This window comes from Setaria viridis, chromosome 5, assembly GCF_005286985.2.
Source record: "Setaria viridis chromosome 5, Setaria_viridis_v4.0, whole genome shotgun sequence".
Classification (NCBI taxonomy): domain Eukaryota; kingdom Viridiplantae; phylum Streptophyta; class Magnoliopsida; order Poales; family Poaceae; genus Setaria; species Setaria viridis.
In genome coordinates, this window is record NC_048267.2 from 5,463,762 (window position 1) to 5,484,483 (window position 20,722).

General features: G+C 40.0%; 2 protein-coding genes across 6 annotated transcripts in view; both read left to right on the top strand.

Annotated features, from left to right (window-relative positions):
• The first annotated feature begins 668 nt into the window (after positions 1 to 668).
• Positions 669 to 4,542, top strand: LOC117857324 (mediator of RNA polymerase II transcription subunit 17). Its single transcript, XM_034739938.2, has 9 exons — positions 669 to 889; positions 1,331 to 1,446; positions 1,548 to 1,746; positions 1,836 to 1,949; positions 2,132 to 2,217; positions 2,298 to 2,691; positions 2,838 to 3,299; positions 3,382 to 3,702; positions 4,054 to 4,542. The coding sequence occupies exons 2-9, from the start codon at positions 1,355 to 1,357 to the stop codon at positions 4,369 to 4,371; spliced, it is 1,986 nt and encodes a 661-aa protein (XP_034595829.1). The 5' UTR covers positions 669 to 889; positions 1,331 to 1,354; the 3' UTR covers positions 4,372 to 4,542.
• A 366-nt stretch (positions 4,543 to 4,908) lies between these two features.
• Positions 4,909 to 20,722, top strand: part of LOC117857323 (serine/threonine-protein kinase ATM) — a 46,422-nt gene continuing 30,608 nt past the window's right edge. The window contains exons 1-29 of one of the 5 annotated variants that reach the window (XM_072294156.1): positions 4,909 to 5,144; positions 5,225 to 5,339; positions 5,434 to 5,577; positions 6,548 to 6,709; positions 6,789 to 6,988; positions 7,153 to 7,305; positions 7,404 to 7,534; positions 7,607 to 7,694; positions 7,830 to 7,933; positions 8,561 to 8,659; positions 9,194 to 9,250; positions 9,448 to 9,523; positions 10,372 to 10,455; positions 11,571 to 11,612; positions 11,722 to 11,792; positions 13,320 to 13,368; positions 14,154 to 14,225; positions 15,152 to 15,289; positions 15,389 to 15,478; positions 16,156 to 16,343; positions 16,891 to 17,497; positions 17,572 to 17,640; positions 17,735 to 17,899; positions 18,448 to 18,573; positions 18,660 to 18,787; positions 19,541 to 19,697; positions 20,102 to 20,148; positions 20,254 to 20,317; positions 20,424 to 20,498. In XM_072294156.1, the coding sequence (XP_072150257.1) occupies positions 5,067 to 5,144; positions 5,225 to 5,339; positions 5,434 to 5,577; positions 6,548 to 6,709; positions 6,789 to 6,988; positions 7,153 to 7,305; positions 7,404 to 7,534; positions 7,607 to 7,694; positions 7,830 to 7,933; positions 8,561 to 8,659; positions 9,194 to 9,250; positions 9,448 to 9,523; positions 10,372 to 10,455; positions 11,571 to 11,612; positions 11,722 to 11,792; positions 13,320 to 13,368; positions 14,154 to 14,225; positions 15,152 to 15,289; positions 15,389 to 15,478; positions 16,156 to 16,343; positions 16,891 to 17,497; positions 17,572 to 17,640; positions 17,735 to 17,899; positions 18,448 to 18,573; positions 18,660 to 18,787; positions 19,541 to 19,697; positions 20,102 to 20,148; positions 20,254 to 20,317; positions 20,424 to 20,498 (3,579 nt within the window). In that variant the 5' untranslated portion in view covers positions 4,909 to 5,066. Of the gene's footprint in view, positions 5,145 to 5,224; positions 5,340 to 5,433; positions 5,578 to 6,547; positions 6,710 to 6,788; positions 6,989 to 7,112; positions 7,306 to 7,403; positions 7,535 to 7,606; positions 7,695 to 7,829; positions 7,934 to 8,560; positions 8,660 to 9,193; positions 9,251 to 9,447; positions 9,524 to 10,371; positions 10,456 to 11,570; positions 11,613 to 11,721; positions 11,793 to 13,319; positions 13,369 to 14,153; positions 14,226 to 15,151; positions 15,290 to 15,388; positions 15,479 to 16,155; positions 16,344 to 16,890; positions 17,498 to 17,571; positions 17,641 to 17,734; positions 17,900 to 18,426; positions 18,574 to 18,659; positions 18,788 to 19,540; positions 19,698 to 20,101; positions 20,149 to 20,253; positions 20,318 to 20,423; positions 20,499 to 20,722 lie in introns of those variants that run through there. The other 4 variants (XR_011898344.1, XM_072294154.1, XM_034739932.2 and 1 more) reach the window with 4 other exon arrangements.

The following is a 20,722-nucleotide window of genomic DNA, read 5'->3' on the forward strand; positions in this document are numbered from 1 at the left end:
AAACCTGATGCTAGTCAAATCGCTAGCCACCGGCCCATTTATAGAAGTCTGGAGCATCATCGCCCCTCGTCCAGGGAAAAATTGGTTCTGCACCAGAAGATTGCCATCACAAAAGATATCATCCAAACAATGACTGGATGTAGCATTCCGTCACGTGTCTACTTATCCTAGTGACACCCCTCGGCGCTATAGAAAAACCCCGGGTGAGGCTCCCGCGCCGGCAAGGCGGCAACAGCGCTGCGGGAGGGCAGCCTCAGCCCCCGCTCGGCTGACCAACCGAGCCCCACAGCTCGGTCCTCGCGCAAGCATACATAGTTACTACCTCCGGTTTCATATATTTGACGTTAGAACAGCAAGATTAGTTCGAAAATGAAGCTGTCCCAACGTCAAATATAAAAACGGAGGTAGTATATGTCATTCCAACTTTTTTAAGAGTTAAAACATCTCAAATTTGACTAAATTTATATAGTAAAATACTAACATTCGTGATACAAATAAATACAACTAGTTTTTTCATTAAATAATTTTTATAGTATATCCGGTATCATAAATATTTGTGATGCTCTATAATTTTGATCAATATAAAATACTTTAACTTTAAAAAAAAAGTTAGATTCAGACATATACATGTATATGGGCTGAAACTATCCGGAAGTTTCGTGGGCCACTAGAGCCTGATTGCGCGCAGCCCACAGCTTCCTGGTTTGGTTCTGACTCCCGAGTCCCGGCGCATCGCCGCCGCCGCCGACCCTCCCCGTCCCCGGCACCTCGGCCCCTCAGTCCACTTCTGTGGCGGATGCGCTGCTCCACCCTACCTTGGTCTAGAGTTCAGCGGAAGGGAGATCTGCTGGCCAACTCTGGTGGGCAGTGGTAGACGGCCGGCGACGAGGTGGGTCCTCCTCCTTGCTCCTGCTCCTCGTTCCTCTCTCGAATTGAGGCATGGTGGTGGCTGGGTTAGGGTTTCGGTTCGGGGTCGTCGGGGTTCGTGGTCGTCGAGTTGAGGCATGGCCGGCGGGCTTAGAGGAGCGTCTGGCGGCGGCAGTAGGCACGGCGGCGGTGGCGGATCGAGGGTGGCGAGGTGAGGCTGCGGGGCGCCGCAGGCAGGGCGGCGGACGACAACCGGCGGGACGGGCCGACGGCAGGGGCGAGCGGGTTTCTCAGTTAGCGAATGGCGGGGTGGAGGGCGGCTTGTGGGTGGCGCGGCCGGCGGCGCCATTGCCGGCGGTGGCAGGGTCAGTCCGGGTTCATGGAACCGGGACTGTGCATGCCGTGGCCCCAAATCTTGCATGTGCAAGCGTCAGTAAAGTCCATTTTGTTTTTGTGAAATAAGGTTTGCTCAAGGAGGGGGGACGCCATGGTTGAAGGGGACGTGCTGCTGGACCTAGACAAGCTCCCCATCAAACGCCTTGAGGCCATCGATGAGGCTGGCAACGAGCACTATCCACCGTAAGCGGTCTGCAAACCCCTCAGCTGTTCTGCTCAAATCCACCCTGGAACTCACTTGCTTCTCCATTGCTCTGTGCTTGTTGGGTTGTCTGCGGCTGCAGGGATACCAGCAACAAGGAGCAGCACCTTGCAGCCATCCGCCGGATTGACTTCTCCTGGGTCATCGAGAAGGATGCTAAGAAGGCCAAGAAAGCAGCTGAGGCCGACACCGCTCAGCAGGCATGGCCGTGGCAGGGCCTTATGGAGAGCCTGCAGCAGGCGCAGCAGGAGCTCTCTGTCGTGATTGACCTCATTGGCACGGTTGATACATGCATATACACATCCAATTTCAGTCTCTGTGAATGCCATGCAGGCAACTGTTTCTGACTATGCTGGAAATTATGCTGCAGGTTGAAGCAAATGATGCAGTGGCAGTCGCCTCGACAACTAAGCCCAAGTCGCAGCCAAACGAAATACTTGTTGACATGGCAGTCTCTGCTGCCACCAAGCTCCAGCGCCTTCGGGTATGCTCTGTGCCATCTCTATCCCATTTAATTAGATAGCATATTTTGACTTTTGCAAATAATAAAACCAGAGTTGAAAGGAACTGTAGTAGAGAATGTTTCTGTATTGATGTTTGAAGCTCTGCTGTTTATTATTGTGCTTACTGCTGCAATCTTCATTTGCGCCTTTTGGGACCTCTCAGCATTTGTCAAGGTACTTCAAACAATCTGCCAAGACGATGGAGCAACAATTTCAAAAGGAGACTAGGTTCTATAATTCGTTAATAAGGTACTCATTTTTGTTGAAACTTTGAATCTAAAAACTCTTCGAAATTGAAGCTTTTGACATAAGTGATTATGCTCCCGCAGATTGCAGCAGAACTGGAAAGTGAAGCGACAACGGGTTGTTGGGAGTGGTCCAGGAAGTGAGGGCTTCATGTTTGATTTAGTTGATAGTTATCAGTTAGACACAACAACGATGCCTCGCGTATCACCATTGTCTTTAGTTCCAATTGATCAAGACTCTTCAGGCACTTTATCTGTTCAAATTCCGCAGAAGTCTTTCCGTTCATTGAGCCTTCAATTTTATGGAGACACTGCCAATAATGCAGAAAGCAGTGCCAGCAAAAAGAAAGAAGACACTTTAAGCAGCAGTTCTTCTGAAACCGATAAGGATGCTTTGGAGAATGATGATGTCAATAAGTCTGTTAAACAAGCCCATTCCATTCTTCGCGACATCCACAAGTCCATATTTGAGGAGCAGGTAGGTTAAATGCCTATGAGTTCTTGAAAATTTCTCTTCTGACTAACTAGAGCAACATTTCTAGATATAATAACGGAAGTCCTTCCTTCGCTCTTTGGCTTATTTTTGTATACCATCACACTTAATTTAGTGCATATCTCGTGTAGGTATTTGATATGGTGATCCGTGACACATTTACCCAATCTCAAGGCATCAATGTTACTGGAATGTGCGAAGATTTTCTCCAATTAGCAATTGGCCAGGAGTGTTCATTGTGTCTTTTGCTTGTGCCCTCTGGACAGAATAGTGACTCAGAAACAGTAGGTCAGGAAGATCATATGGACTCGGAGTATTCTGGAAATCTTGCAGTAGCCACTGTAAATGGGAAGCAGGAATCTTTGAACAAGGATTTGAGAGGATTTCCTAACCCCAAAAGTTTAGAAATTTACCTGTTACATATGTTCCATGAGAAGATTGTTAGAAAAATCAGGGAGAAATCACGTTTTGTTGTTCGCTACCAGAGTCCTGCTCAGATTGCACCTGAAGAATGTGGCCTGCTTGGTCATTTCTGCATGACAGTGGCTCACAGGATATTTTCTAATAAAGTACACTTGGAGCTGGAGAGTGTGGTACAGCTACTTTACTGTTATTAATCAGTAGGGACATAATTGGGGTGTAGACTGGCATTCTAACTCCCTTTCTCTATTGCAGGTTAGTAGGGTTCCTTATCTCCATCTGTGTTCTCTTCCTACATGGCATTCTCGAACATCTTCTTGGTCTCTCTGCTTGAAAGTTCCTCAGCCTATCCTGGCTGCTGATCGAATCACAAAGCCTTCAGATGTTCACGAGCCTAGGTACAAATCCAGGTCGCAGTTTAATACAAAGGTTATCTTGAAAGATGGCCAAATTAGTTTAATGGGTGAAGGCTCACCAAGCATTGCTGGATCATTGACTGGGAAGCCATCTGATGGACGTTTAATAAATAGTTACAATTGTGACTTGGAAGACCTCCCAATGATGCTTCTGCAGCAGGTAAACGTGTGACACCAATCTTTTGAGTCATTCTTTTTTTCTATCTTGTAGATCTGTGTGATGAAATTATCCTGTAAACTACCACTGGAATTAATTGAGGAGATAAAAACAACAGAGTAATTCATTTGCCCATGAGATAGTGCATTTTATCATGCCAGGGTCAAACTCTGCCACATAACTCTGCATGATTAGAATATTGAATCGTGGCACTTCAAATCTTACCTCATGCCCCTCCCGAAAACCGATGTCCATTGTCATTTGGCTGTATCACCAAACTCTGCAATCTATTTCCAGTGCTATAGTGAACCTTATTCTGCAAGAACAGGTTGATAACTTACCTTGTGTCTGCAGGTCGCCAGCCAAGTGATCCACTGGCTTCATGAAGAAGCGATGGTTCTTGGGATGAATGTGACTAGAGATTTCCTGTGCCTTTACTTCGATCTTGACCAAGGCGAAACGCTTGGACTTGTGGCACATGTTGATCCGGATGATGCCTATGGGTGCATCTCGTGGTACCTCACCGTTGATCACCCGACGGAGGAGGGAAAGATGTCAGCTGATAATCTGGAGTTGGAGAAGCGTAGGTTTTTGGGGTATCTTTCTCTGGAAGTGTTGTACTCCACCCTGATGGACCTGATAAAATTGTGCAGCACAGGTGTCCAACACTAAGACTGCTAACAGCTTGGCCCGATCAGATTTGCGCATTGCGCCCCTTGGTCTACTTAAGCTGAAGAACTGATGTGTATTCCTGTTGTATTTGAGAGCATGTAAAGCTTTGGCATTTTGTGCACCTGATGTGCCTTCGTTAAATGATAATGATAATATGCTAGCCTTTTTTTATGCCACGTGGTATCAGTAAACTGGAAAAGGAAGAGGAAAGCAAGGAGGCCTTACGATGTGTTTTCTTGATGCAATCTTACCAGAAAATATATTTAATATCCTTCAGAAAATGTAGATGATAAAATAAAAGAAATCAAATGTAAATCTGGGGAACTACAATTCTAAGTTATAACAAAATCCTTAAAATGCAAGCTGATCTAAGAGATATAGCTTTCAAGCCAAAATTTAATATTTCACGAAAGACTTTACAGGAAGGTCAAAATTTTATGGATGTCGCGAGAACAATTGAAACGTTTCCCTGGAAATATTTCGAAAAAGCAATCGCAGACGTCCCACCCTCCCGTGTCCTTCGCTTTCCTCCCTTTTCTCGGCAGTTTCCCTTCGCGTCCCCAAAACCCAACCAAAACCCCTCCCTTCTCTCTCTCCGCCATCTCCATCCATCTCTCCGCCGCGCCCGCTTCCCCTATGCCCGCGGCATCCGCCGCGGCCTACCCGACGAAACCCTAGCTCCGATTCCCTCCTTGATGGCGGGCGTGGCGACCGCGCGCGACGTGGAGGAGGTCATCCAGAAGCTTCACTCCGATCGGGCCAGAGTCCGCGATGTGAGTGCCCCTCCCTCTCGCAGAAACAAACAACTGTTCCGGCCTGCTTTCCGGCTGACCGCTTCCGTCGTGTCCCGCAGGAGGGGGTGAAGCTGCTGGGTACATGGCTGCAGGGCGACCGTGCCGCCTCCTTCTGCCGCCTCCTCGGCCGCAACACCGCCAGGGTCAAGCCTGGCCACGGCCACCTCACAGGAGGTCAGCTCGTGCATTTCGCTTCGCTTTTGTGGTATCATTGCCTTATGAGCTCTCGCTTTTGTTTCCGATGATCGCTGATCCTGTTTACTTGCAGCCACCACGTGGCCACTCCTCATCCTGGCGCTCCTCAACTGCGTCAAGGAGGACATCTCGGGTAAGAAGCGCGGGGCCACCAAAAGCACCGCCGCGCGTATGCTCCGCGTCGCCATCCAGTGCGCCGAGGACGTCAAGCTATCAGGTTTGCTCCAATTCGAAGGGCTTCAGACATCTGCAGTGCTGTACAGTGTTTGCTTTGCTGCGGTTAATTGAACTTCACCAACATATGTTTGTAGTTCAGTAGAGATGAGGTGATGGTCTTATTTGTAGTCACTTCTGATTTTTATCTCTCCACTATAGTATAGAGAGTGGTATTCTTGCATGTCAGTTTGTGACTATTGGAATTCTGGCATGTCACTATCAGTCTATCAGTTCAGATCAAAACCATTTCCAGACCATGCTAGAGTGTTGGTTGTTTCCAGATCATGGTATGGATTTACACAACAAAAATCACATATGTTTTTGTTTTGACCAAGCATGAATTGTGTTAGATAATGTATCTCAATTGGCAGGTGACTAAAAAAACATTTCTTGTAATCCTTCAAAAAGGGAATATAATGTCTTTACATATTGAACACGCGTGCCTTTTGCTGTCTATGTCATATACCCAGTGTATCCCGTAACATGACACATCTTATGTTCTTGTTATTATCAAATTTTGCAGTAGGGTGCTACTTCCTCATACATTATGATGTTTATTCTCTCCACATCTGCCTGCTTATATGAAGTTTCAAATAACATGTAACTTAAAAAAATATTTTATCATCTAACACTAGAGATGTCTTTTTGTTATAGCTTTCAGAGCATGTAACGTGTTCAATAGCATTCAATTTCGTATAGTATTGGATGAAGGTGCCTAGGCATATTCAATGTATAATTTTGCTAACCCTGATCGTAGCTTGGTCTTAGAATGATGGTAATTTTCATGTAGTCTTGGCATTTGTTCGGGTTGTGTGTTTCAGCATTCTGGTAAATTCTTGTTCTAGATGTATATCTTCCACTTTCTAGCATCATGTTTCTGATGCCTTATGTGCATGCAATCAATTTTTCAATATCTCTGAAGAAAAATATATCCTGCATTTCATTCAAGAAGAAGCTACCTGTCATTGCAGGGCATTCCTTACTTTTGATCTCAGTTGCTAGGCAACTTTTCAGTCATGTATGGGAGGTCGTAAAAGATGGCCCCAGCTTTCAGTTAGAGTACAACATGATTCTCAGACAACTTTTAGCTGTTAAGGAGTACCGCTATCAGATGAAACCTCGAACATATAGCAGTGAGTTTCCTTATCCAAGGTGCTGTATGCTCATATAATAGCACTCATTTGTTTCTTATATTTCCCACATGCTTGTCAGGTTTTGTAGCGCTCTACATGAAGAAGGTTGCTACAGTTTTCAATGCAAAATTCAGCAACCAGGCGAGCTCCAAGGATGAATCCTTCCGTTGTACATTAACACTTCACGTTCTACTTGAAAACCCACCGGGTGATTACCCTGATATCATGAGGGAGGAGGTTATTAATGGATTTTGTGCAATCTTTTCACATATTAGGCAAGTAGTCTGTGCCCAAGTGCTTTATTATATTTTTAGTTACTGTTGGTATATGCCTAGAAAACTTTATGGTCAAATCTGTGCTTTGGAGACTGTTTGGTCATCCTAAACCACAAATAATCAGACAGGAGTTAATAAATAAATTGATTCTGTGAAATCAGAGAGGAGGAGGGAAAGCTGACCCGCAAACTTATGGAATGCATTAACACCTTTTTACTGAAGGATGGGCCAAACTTGGGATACAAATCTGTGGAGATTCATCATGTAGTTCAAGAGTTTATATTTCATTGTTGGCCGGCAACTCTTGATCAGGCTTTGAAGGTTCTGGTGACCTGACTTGCACTATTGTATACTTTGTTTAGATTATAACCTCGTCACATTTTCTGCCTCATGTATTTGATAGTCATTTCTGGTTCCAGAGTTTGTTCATCACCTATGCAAAAGTTCAGCTGAAGCTTGCTAGGGCTATTCCAGAGATTTTGGAAAAACTTGTTGACATCATCATCAAGGAACTGGACAAAAATGTTAACACCGGACCAGGTTTTCTATGGTAGTGCAACTTCTGTTACTGACAGCACCTTATGATTTTGAGCTCTTCATTGATCAAGTTCAATTAATGCAGGTGTGAGGCACCTCGAGATGAGAAAGCTGGGTCCTTAAGATGCTTCCAAGAGGAATGCATGGATCTGTCTGCTACTGTTTTTTATCTGGTATGAATCTGCCCATCCCACCCTTGCATATGCGCACAGACATCCCCACCGCCATGCAAGCACTCACTGCGAATCTTTTACTTAATACAACATGTCATCTTTGCACGGTTACAATCAACATATACAAACATTTAGGCCCACAAATGCACACTGAAGACACAAAATAGGGAGAAAAGGTTGAAGACAGAGCACATTATGAACCTCATCGTTGATGGCCTTTTGAAAGGATCTCTGTTTTGGTAAGTTTATTACTCATCATCTGTAACCCATCAAATGAAAAACATCCTTTATATGGTCATTTATTAAAGCTTAGGTGTGTACCCTTAGTTTTGTTCCTCCCAGGCTTGAACCCACCCTTACTGCTGTAAGTACTTAGATCCAAGAGCCGCTTGTTATAAATGCCACCTTTTCTGCACTTCTCCATGGCTCTAAATTTGGTTCCTTGTTTGTGTGGTGGCTATAGCTTCTTCTGACAAGAACATACGGTTTTCTCACATATATCTGTGTAAACCAAATGAAGTTTTTCCCTTTACGATGCTCATGCAAGCCTTGCTTCCCTGAACAGAAAATCTTCCATCTTGTGTAAAGTCATTCTATTTCAGTGTGTTACCTGAATCCTCCTTACCTAAATCTTGGGCACCATTATGTTCTAATAAATGTTAGAAGTTTGGTACTTTGGGGTACTTTCGTCCATGCACACCCCGGCATGTAATGTGCTGTCTAGTTGGACTGTGTGTCATGCCCCTTACAATTGATAACCTTGCTGCTACAATGATATGTTACAATTGAGAATTTTCCTGGTGCTTAAGTGGTGAGAACAACATTTTATGCTCACTTTGTGCTTTTCTTATGTTGGTCTCCCACAGGAGCGGCTCTGTTTGTTTTCTGATCCACAAGTATGGATATCGAGTGGAAAAATCTTTGCTAATTAGTTGGTTTGAAGCAAGTTGCAAAGCTTTGAGAAGGTAACTTTACTTTCATAGTTTTTTTCCCTTACGTGATAATTTGCCATAGCTAGTAAATTGAACACTAGTGCTTCGGTTCCTTCTTTCTGATGCCTGCTTGCAGTAAATACTTCTGCTGTGATGATCTTGTGGTTTTCAGATGTATAGTGTAGGCATTCCAGATATGTGGCATTCCAAATCACATAGTTGAAATTACTCTTCAATGGTATAGAGAAAAATACACCAACTCATAAATGAGCTTATATAAATTCCAATGCATGCATGGCTTTTCTTCTCTATTAAAGCTGGATGAATGAAATAACTTGCTATTTGCTCAACACAGACAAAGCATGCTAACTGAACATGACCAACATCTTTAAATTTTGAAATTGAATTGAACAATAGACGGTGGATGTCTCTAAAGTTCAATTATTTTCACATGCTTTCAATAATTACTAGGTTCCTAGAAGATGCTCATGTTAACTAGTTTATACTCTGTCACTTTGGTTGTTCTGTAATATATGATTCATTGGCTACTGCTGCTATGTTGTACAGTGTCTTGAGCCATGCAAATGCCATAAAGTTTCAGGACTCGATACTCTGGCTTCTCAGGTTTGTTTTGGTTGTACTGATACCTCCTTTTGTCCTTTTTGTTTTTCTTTTCTTTTTGTGTTTGGGGTTTGGGGGGGGATATTCATTTATAGATTTTTGAAATGTAAATGGGGACCAAGTAAAATGATATAGAAATCATCATCCACTGCTTCAATCTTAGCTTTTAGCAGTTTTTAACTTGTCATTGTTCTTAACAGGGCTCTCAAGGAGTTCTCCATGGTGCTCATGTTCAATCCTAGGGAGGAATCACAATTTTGTTTAACAAAAAGCGAGGTTAGATTTTCAAATCCACATTTTCTTTTGCATGTGCTGTTTGAACTTCAGGTTGTTTTTGGTGCTTAGCTTCTTTGCTCGAGTTAACTATTAGTCAACTAGCCTGGGTTCTCCTTATATTACTTACTAATTACTATAAGCATGCCCTAAAAAAGTTTGCCTCATCATCTGCAATCTCGTAATGTCCAAAAAGAGAACATTCACAGAGTTGTAATTGTCTGGGAATATCCATTGAGTGATAGTAAGATTGTACACAACTCTATATAGTCTGGGAATTTTTCTTCCTAGATTTGTTTGGGGGAAACTGCTCCAAAGATCTATTCTCGAAAGGATCAATGATTACATAAGAGGTGCTACTTTTTAAGTTTAAGTGATCTCTGTTGCATTTTGAGTCATATGCAGCTCATTTACACTACAGTCATCTAGATATCCCCTTGCCTTCGATTTTTGATCTAGCTGAAAGAACAACTTTTGTTGCTTGCAACCACACCATCTAACTTGTGGAGATTTTTATAGGAACATATTATTCTCGGCCAGTCAATAGACAACCCTTTAAATTGTATGCATATATCATGAATTGGGACCACCCTTTATTATATGTTAATAGCGTAAATGCTACTGCTTTCCAACTGGTTCATTTTAAAGTTTGGACACCCTCTGTAGCTCTTGTCTAATGCTTCCTCAGAGCAATAACTTATTTTCCTATTGTATTTGATTATAATCTACATTCGTTCTTATTGTTATCAGCTTGCTGAAAAATGCTTCAGTGCTTTTGCCAACCAAGTTTTACCCTTTTTGTAATGCAGTGTGAACTTAATGTTGTGCGATAATTTACTTGTTTATTGCAGATGTCAATTGTTGAAAGTTGCTGGCAAGACATATGGAATTCTCTTATTCATGCACTCCCTGTGTTTAGCAGCACAGCACTAGTTGTGAGCACCCTTAATATCTATATGGCCTTTTTCTTATATGGTTGTATTGCTACTATATATTTTTTAAACAGTACTTAGCCTAACGAAATGGTATCTAACTAGCCATAAGTTGTGTGGTGTTTATTGAACAAACATTATACTCTAGCAAATTAAATTGGCAATCGCTGTGGACTGTTTATTGGATAATGGAGTTACAAACAGCAGGATAGATCGGCTAACTCGCCCTCCGCAGGAGGCTCTGAGATGCTCTCTTGATCTATTTTCTGCTTACCTAACCTAGGACTCACGGCAGCCTTTTATAGACATAAGGCACCTAACAAACCTACTAAGAAATCTTATCCACGAAACTAACTGATCCTATTTGCTAACAAACTTGAACGACTAATCCTATCTGTTGCTGCTGAACTGGTTCTGGCTGGGGCCGGCCCACTTTACCATAACAGCAATTAAATGGAAGAGTAATATGACTCTGTTGACTTCTTTTTTGGTTATTGTATTCTATTTCCATTTCTTTCCTTTTCCACAATTTCCAGGATTCAAAACTCTCAAATGCAATGATGTCTTTGCTAGTCCGCATACTGGATGGACTATTCTATATTAATAGCTTCTGTATACTGATGATGCCTCACTGTTTCTCGCAAAGCAGTGAACTATCACCATAATTGCTTGAATGCAATTAAATTTCTCTGGTACTGCATTTGAGTATGTGGAATTCAGAAACTTTTAAAATTTGGCCACATTGTTATTACTTATAAAACTGCGTTTGAAGTAGTGACCTCTATCTGATTTACCATGGTTCATTACATTTTTTTAAAGACCAATCAGGCTGCAATTGATAGCTTAGCACCACAATCAGTTTATTTTTTATAAGTTTATTTGATGTGACAAGTTGGATGGTTATAAGATTTGACTGTTTTATGATGCTTCCAGAGCATGTTTTGGAGTTGCTGTTTGCCTAATAATTCTAGGTAGAACTCTGTTTCTTTATGTACAATAGCAGTCTTTCGCTGGGAACTGTTTCTGTCCCATCTTACAAACAGTTCTTAATTCATTACAGCATGTGGCACCTATCTACTTCTACCCTTTGACTGTGTAAACTGTGTGTACTTTTGTAGGCTGATTCAGCGCTGATTTTGCTTGGTGGAATGATTGTGCGGGTTAGTTTGTCATCCTTAGTTACCAATTTACCGTGCAGCACTTGGTATGAATAAACTTGTAGCTAGCACTTGGTGTTTCTAATATTATGTTCTGTTTCCCTTCTTCCAGGACCAAGTTCATACATCATTTCTATCAGAAGATACATGGAACCTGCAAATATTTAAACAAATGCCATCACCGTATGCCTTCTTGTTTCTTTTTTTTTCTTTTTAATTATTATCAACTGATTTATCCTGCCTCAGTTTCTACAGTGGCATTATTTTAGCTACTACTTTTCTTAGTTGACACTTCCATTTTTTGTTCTTTTCATTGATTTCTTTTGACATATGGACTGCACCTTTCTTTTTTATTATTTTGATAGTAGATGACAGATAGATAGAAAAAACAGCAGAAGGTTCCATTTCTTGAATAATACCCGTTTGGTTATTGGAACTCTAAACTGACTGCTTTAAGTCACTCTGAGATTATTCAAATGTTACACAGACCAATTCACATTATTTGAACCTAATTAACTGCAGAGTGATGTGAAATTGCTCAACATATATAGATATACTCCCTCTGTTCCAAAAGTAGTGCTCTTTAGCTTTGTCCTAAGTCAAATCATCCTAAGTTTGACCAAGTTTATACAAAAAAATGCCAGTACTTATGATACCAAATAGGTACCATTAGATTTGAAATATATTTTCATATACCTATTTGGTGTCATAAATATTGTTGCGTTTCTTTATAAATTTGGTCAAGCTTAAGATAGTTTGACTTAAGACAGCCCTAAAAGAGCACTCTTCTTGGGCTGGAGTATATTTTATGACGATTAATTTAGAGAAATGGCGGTTACTATTGCTTACATGTTGACTGCAATAGGAGTCAGTTCTTTGAATAAGTGTTATGCTGTTAAGACAGTTATGCAGATTATAAAATTACCATTTACATTTCATAAAGATTGTTTAAAATGGGCTCCAATCGCTACAGATATGTACATGTACATCTACTTGTTAGCAATTTCCTTGCCCCCCTTGGCCGGTACTCTGTTACCTGGCTGGAACGCTACAGGCTGTTGCCATATTGTGCGTGACCTCCCTGGTCTCCCTTCCCTTGATTCTGTTTCCATAAATCAAGGTGGTTAGGATTGCACCAATCGAGATCTATATATTGTAATCCTGTGCTATCAGTTGAATACAATCCGTTTGCATGAATTCATCTGCCATCACTACTGAGTCGAGACTATCGTTGGATTGAAAAAAGAAGTAATTCTTACATTATATATAAGCTATTTAGGCTCCTTAATGCAATGATGGTACATTTTATTTATGGGAACTGGAGAAGAATTTTTCCTCTCATAAACCTGAAACTGAAAGTAAAATTGCAAACATATTGTGATCAAGTGTTTGCTTGCACCAAGAACATAATGGATTGGCTGCGATTGTGGAGAAAAGTAACTTGTGCACCATTGATTTGATTCCTTGCAATTGTCAGGTGAAGTCATGTTCATGGTGGCATAGTAGTTCTGGCGATTCATTTTTATCATTCTGTTATATGTCCGACATCTTTGCCTAGTCTTTCATTCAACATCCTTTACTTAAGTGGATGTTGTAGCATATAGTCGTTTTCAATATTCTGGCTTATTGCGAGTTAAATTCCTAGGCTGTCATGTTGGTTACTATGGAAGTGATGCTTACAGGCTTTGTTGCTCCTAATTGCTGTTTTAGGTCTGCTTTGTATTTCATTGCTTGTTACTTCTCAAGGATAGGCTTTCAGGTATGTTTGCTATCTTATGCTACTTTTGTTACTGCAACTGTTCTTCTATTTGGAAGTACTGTTCTCCTATATATTTTACTCCTGTAATTAGGTAAAGTCAACAGGACGGGACAGTAGAGAACATTCTGAGATCATTCTTTCAATCCTTTAGTTTAATTTCAAAAATAGTATCAATTGATTTGGTTATGTAGTTGAATCTGCAGTTCCCAAATGGTTGTTTGATTTTTTTTTTGGTATTTTTGTTTTCGTATTGCTCAGTGATCACATGCAACATGTTGCTGGTTATTTTGAGAACTATAATGTGCATAATTGTATTCATAGTTATTAATGGTGCTTATGCTGCAATTGATTATCCTTTGCCCATTTTGCCAACAATTAAACCTGAGTAATGAGTAAAAGATGAGGATTCTAATCTTGAGTTTTGTGTACTCTCCATGCTTGCAAGACTACAATGTAGAAATGATTATTGTAAATCAGTCCATAATAGCTAGCATGATAATGTGTATTGATAAGACCAACTGAAAAAAGTTAATTTCGTTTGTGTTTTAATAATGTGCGTGGCGAGCATGTATACTTGTGAATGTGTTGGGGTGCGTTGGAGTGTGTTTAATGTCTGGTTTGTACTCTTTGGTATACTTTCTTCTTAATGAAATGGCACACAGCTGTCCTACATCGTTTAAGGAAAAAAGGCAACTGCAGTCACTTGTGAATTAGTTGCTATTTATATTCTTTATTTCAAATATGCCAAAAATAATGATTCTTTTCTTTGATAACACGCTACGCAGGGTGACTTATCCAATTCTATCTTTATTCGGAAGAATCTGCTAAGATCGACTTTGGAGCTAGTTCATTCAAAGGTTATTGCTTTATATCTTCTTAATGCAATAACAAGCAGTTCACTGCGTGTTCGAGGGAAAAAAAACTTTCTTCTGGTTATTGTTGGTTCCACTTTTGTTCTAGTATTCTGCACTCCTTGAGAAATGACTGTATTCTTGTTTTTGCCGAATATATGTCCTAGAGTGTGTGTACATATTGTCTGTTGTGATAGATAAATAAAATTTGTGCCATAGTGACACATTTAGGCAAGGGACATAATATGTATAAGCATCATCAACTTGATTTTTGGACATTTATATACAGAAGTGAATTTTGTGATTCATTGCGATGTAGCTGCTGCATTGAACAAAAACACAGATGGATGATGCCATATGTATACAATGCTGTTATTGCACTTCAGTTTGGGGCTTTTTTGTTTACTATATGCTACCATGATGATTAAATTTGTGCTATTTTTACTATAGGCTTTTAGTCTGGCCGTTTGTACTTGTTTTTGGTGACACGCAGTTCTCCTGCGTTGTTCGAGAAAAAAAAACTTGGTAGGGTAGTGGATTCGCGGTATTACATTTCCACCTACTGAGGTTCAAATCCTGGTGGCGTACCCTTACTCATGCGTTGCATTTTGTGATAAAATACTTGCCCCTGTACGCGAGTTTATTGTGTGATAAGGGCACACCTGGGTTTGTGAGTTTGCTGTGCATGTGTAGTAGTGGGTGTGCATGTGCCTTTTCCTTGTAATTGCCCCACAAAGGTTATAGTGCTATATGGGTTAACATTATGTTGAATAAGAGAGGTAAATGGACTTTAGTTCACTTTTAGAACTCCATAATGTATTTGTGATTATGCTATGCACTACTATATCCATCTATAATTCAGGTGGAATGGACCATCCATTATTTCTTCCTTGGGATATGCAAGCTCAATTACTGGTTCATTTTTATGGCAGGAATTCTCTCTTTTGAATGAGCAAAATGTTGTTCTCATTCCTGAAGCTATTTTCTCACTGTGTGCTGCTTTTTCGTCATTACCAATTAATTCATCAGATACATTACAGCTGTTTGGTGATTGTAAAATTTATTCCAAGGTATGTTATTAGTTAGTGATCACAAGGTTTTACAGATTGCATCGAGTATTTTTAAGCTTATTCATTTGTTGACCTTGTGCCAATTCGGTTGTCATAAAGTCTCTTGAGGACGAGAGCTGGGTTCTCAAAGATGAACTGCTCTACTCAGTGGAAGCTTTATCAGAAATCACTCTGGATAGTTCTGCCAAGGTGCTTTACTCTTAGTCCTTTTTTGTTTCTGAGTTACTCTGCTAGTAGTCCATTTAAACTTCATGAATGGTTGAAACACACTTTGCCTGGTAATGTATTCTTCTATTTCTTCTTCTCTCTTTGATTTGGTTTGAACCTGTGGCTGAAGCTTTTTGGGACAAACAATTTTTTCATATTGTAACTAGAACTCTATTTCCTTCCCCAGTGAAATGATACATAGCACTTCCAGATGTTGATGGAAACCAAAGCATGCTTTGAGCTGCATGGCTTTTTTATACTTTTGCTGTGCACATGTTGGGAGATGGAGGGGTCTTTCTCTATATATGGTACACTTACGGACCACCTCCACAAAAGCTCATCAGACCTGAGACTCAACATGGCACCAATTACACTTTGTGCAATTTAGCATGGAAGCGGTTTAATTGAAAGAGTTCATCTGACTTTGCACTTTTGCAGTGCATATTGGTGCCATTTACTATTAGTTAAGCGTCAGTGTACTGGTGCATTCCATCTATTAGTGCTTGGTATTTTGAATGGTTCAATAAAGTTTAGCAAGGGTTGCAACCATGGTTCTCTGTCTTAGTAAATCATACTTTGGTGGTTGTAGTTCATGAAATGCAATTTCTGTTTTATTGCTTCCATCATAAAGTCACAGAAGATGCTTTATTGGTAAACAGGTTATTTCTGATAAATGCCACCGCGTACACCTTCCTGGGACTATCCAGCAACCAATGCTTCTTGAGCTCATGGACTTCATCAAAGGATTTGTGGCCTCAAATGAGCAGTTTGAGAAATTGGACTTACCTAATCTTGTATTTGTTTGTTCTCTTCTCTGCAATCTGGTTCATCGTGCATTGTTGTCAAGGTATTTTTTTAATTGTCATCTCTTAGCCTGCATTTATGTCTTAGTGTATCATTGGTACAATGCTTACATCTACAAGAAAAATTTGGATCAAATGAGATTGAGTATCATATCTTTATAAGTTAGTTTTGCCTTGAGTTGACAGCAATATAGTTCTTCCTATAATTCATAATTTTGCCGTGTATAGGGAGAAAAGATAACGCCCCATTGGTGGGATCTTGGGTAACCCCATCCTCCCCCATTTTTTTATTCCTTATGCATCTATCCAAAGTCTTGACCCAGCCTTGGTCCAGTCCACGTGGTTCTCAGGCTGGTGAACTGGGTGGTTCAATAGGCCGGTTTCCAGTGGTTCCATGTAAAACTGGCACCAACCAGTTTATTCTGGTTCACATGCATGGGCATTGCACTGGCCGACCCTGGTTTAACTGCCAGCCTGGTCTGGTTTAATGGCTCAAGCTATATCTTGAATATCACGCAACACCAATAATTCTTATAATATTTCTCTATCGTTATGCTTAACATCCTTTTTGTTTCTCTGAGGTTTTTCCAGGGCCATGGGAGATAAATCTTCACTTATGCAAGAAGTATTAAATTATATCACCAATATTCTAAAACATATTGTGTCATTTGTTATGAAGAGGAACAATGAACTTTCTCATGGTCTCACTAACCTAAGTTTACCATTGGATACAACGGGCTCTGCTTTATCCTCATTCAAGAGCTTTCTATCTTCTCCATTATTTAATCTGTCAAGAGTTGATAATAGAGTTAGTTCTGTGGTTATCAAAGGTGTTACTGAATTACTTGATGAACTCTTGGTGGCAATTTCTCAGCTGTTTTCTCAGCTCTCTAGTTTAGTGAACAGTTTTGATGGAGAGAATGCCGGAAAAGTGTTGCCAATATCTTGTGTCAACTCACAGGATCTAAATCCTATTGTTGACTGCAAAAGTAGTGTTGCTGATATGGATCTTGATGTGATGGACTCTGGTGAAGTAGATTCTGTCACAACTAGTGGGAGTGGAAATATGGGTAGCTTCTTACGACCATTGGAGTGGAAGCTAGAACTAGTTAGCATTATTTCAACTTTTTTCTCAGTTTCGTCGCTTCATACATGGGAGATCTTGTACAACTTGGTGGAGAAAGAAAGTGACGTGAAGGTACACATTTATAACACGCCTCTTACGTTCTTTACTGCAATGCTATCCTTGTAACATCTGGTTTCTTTTTGCAGGTTTGTCAGGTCATCTTGCTTAATCTTTGCAGAAACATCTCTGCTTCATCTAAAACTGTATCTTCCATGGTACTGTCTGCCTTATATTTGCAATTATACCAAATTTATACCTGCACTGCTGGCTTATGTGTTTAATTTTAACATGTTGATTTTGCTCATGCAGGTCCACCTTATAAATGATACGAGGGACAGATGCACAAGTTCATTACTTAATTCTACAGGGTGCTTAGCTTATGTACACGCTTTGTTAAGAACATTGGTAGCTCTGCGTAACAGTGGGCAAAATACTGATGGAAAGCAACAAGGATGCAAAGGGATTTTCAGTGAGGTTGGTATTTGACATATGATATAATCTGACCAGCCCTATTGACTTTCCGTGTCACACTTAATTTGTTTGAGTCACATTTTTTTTGTAGCTTTTGTCTTGTAACAGTTTATTTATTGTTTTAGGTATGAATATGAGCTTTGTATGCTGCAACTTTTAATTTTGTATTTGATGGGAATTTTGATTTATTGAACCAAAATCTCAGACTAGATTAGACTTCTAGCAGCCACAATAAACCATGTCATGAAATTGACTTTCATTTCTTTAATCATGAAATACTTTCTAATCAAGTCGAGCAATTATTTAAGGTATAATTTATGCACGTTTTCTTCTGCTGATCTGCTAACTTCAAACTTCTTCAACTTCTTTATAGTTGTTTAAATTTTTACATGATCTATTTCTGTACTACAGCACCATTTCCGAATGTTCTTTTCTGGACCCTGGTTGGATTGATCATTCTAGACCAGCAGTTTCAACTAGTGATGAGCTTATATCTTTTATCCTCCATTGAGTTTTGTGTTAACTGCTAGGTATATTCCTATTATCTGCAGAACGAGGATGTCCTATTAGACTTGGTAAATAAGGCTACAGAGATAAGTTCTGCAGATTGGTTTTCTCGCATCAAGCTCATTGATTGCATCTCATCTTTTATTTGCCTGTTCCCTGATGTTGCCCAGGTGATTTATATATTCTTTGTGTTCTCAGAACTGTCATTTAAAATGACTACTATACTAGTAATTGGTTTCCATTATTATGATTGCAGGATCTGATTGGATGTTTGCTTGACATGCTGCATGATACTGATTATCGTGTCAGGTTGTATTTGGCCAGGGAAATTGTTGTGTTATTCCAAACGTGGGAAGGGCATAATGAATTATTTTATGATGTTCGGTAGGTATTTGACAACTAACATCTTATGGCTTTGTGTCAATTTTCTGAAATGAATTAAATATTTGATATAATTCTTACAGTTCTGGTTCATTATCATTTATCTTAAACATGTATTTTAGATAGTAGCTATTGCTTTTCAGATCATAAACCAGCACCTAAGCCAAAAAAGTTTGCTAATACAGTTAGGAACTTAGGATTGCTGTATGGACCACTAGCAGATGGCTGACTGCTATGCTACATGACTGGAGCTTTGCTATTTTTCCTGATTATATTGCAGCTAATTCTCTACTTCGACGGTAGCATGGTAGGGGAATAACGGTTAATTGGGTAGGGGAATGCATAGGGAGAGGGGTGTCTATTTTTGGTAGTCAGCATTTTTTTTTGTATTTCAGATAGGATTGGCAATCTGTTGGAGCACTCTTATCCCCTGAATTGTAGTTCTTTTGGCATTGGGGACGGGATTAGTAATCTGCTGGAGATATTATCATTACCTGGAATGAACTGGCTAGGAATAGGTGCAACCTTGTATCCAGTGTTTTTCCCATGTTGTTAACATAAGACTTCTGATAGTAGGTTTATCCTACTTCCCTCTGCAAGACTGATTTTCTTGTATTTCCGACTTTCTGTGCCCTGTCACTTAGTTGAACTACTGAAAAGGTGATATGTGTTAATGTAGATAAATCATAGTTGACATCCAGATGTAGCACTATTATAAATGTGAGTATTGACTTACCAATTTTTTCTCAATATCAGCTCAACTATTGGTGCCAAGATGGTGGCTTTCTCAATTAACTCTCCAGTCACAGCTAGAGAAGTCTTAGCTGTTGGTCCACAATCTGTTCTTGTAATTGAAACTGCCCTCATTACACTAGCTCATTTGTCTGTGCACAGTGAGGATGTTGAAGTTGAGGTATATTCTTGTTTTTTCCATCGAACATGCAGGAGAGCTGCGTATCTTTGTATTAAGAGCGAGTGAATAGTCCAATTACAAAAAAAAAACATCATCTCACCTTGGGCTAGAGTGAGAGATGATGGTTTTGAGCAGAAAAATAAACCTTGAACATTAACTAAAAGGGTCTGACAATTGTCTTGATTCTTAAGATTGAAGTATTTATTTCCCGCTTTTGATGGTGATATCTTAAGTCTTGTAGAACACGTGTTGTCTCGATTTGCTTACACTTGTGTGGTCTCACAGAGCAACATACGTTGATTAGTTTCGGTTCAATATGTTCATGATGCATATTATATTCTGTATGCAATTCGTATTTTGGTTGTTCAACTGAGCTTTATGTCCTTTGACTTCTCACTCTGCAGTGCGTGTTCATGATTTCTGCTGCTGCTGCTATAGAGCCTTCTCAGCGGTATTTTCACAACCTATAGCTGTATTTATGTTGATGCATGATTTTTTAATGATAACTGGGAACTAATTTGATGCTTCCTTTACTTTTATGCTGTTTCCTTTTCAGAGAATTAGCTTATGCTTTATTTGATTCCATCTCAAAAAGGCTTGGTTATGCTTCACGAAGCAAGGTGACTGGAGATTGACTCTGAAATAATTTGCTTATAATTTATTCTAAAAGAGAATGACTTGCTGGCATTACAGTTCACATATTTTGGTTACCTTTCTGGTATGCAGTATCTAGACCAAGTGATGGGTCCGATTCTTTTTCGATGGGTTGCTTGCGAGATGAGTCTAGTTTCACTTGTTGAGGTAACTTTCTGTTCTAATGCTTCTGAATATGCTTTCAATGTCAGCACTGCTTCTCAATATGATTTTTAGGTCTCTGTAGTGCTATAAATGATTGTGATTGTGAGATTAACCAAACTTTAATCATGTGAACCTTTTGAATGTTTGATCACTTTAATTGGTAGTTATCCATGGACCGATTAGTAAATATATACATGACAGTGTAGATGAAACGAGTAAAAGCCTGT

Coding starts and splice junctions, on each gene's coding strand:
- LOC117857324 (XM_034739938.2), top strand. CDS start 1,355: ATGGTTGAAGGGGACGTGCTGCTGGACCTAGACAAGCTCCCCATCAAA. Junction 2,692..2,837: donor AGTCCATATTTGAGGAGCAG/GTAGGTTAAATG, acceptor TATCTCGTGTAG/GTATTTGATATGGTGATCCG. Junction 3,703..4,053: donor CAATGATGCTTCTGCAGCAG/GTAAACGTGTGA, acceptor TTGTGTCTGCAG/GTCGCCAGCCAAGTGATCCA.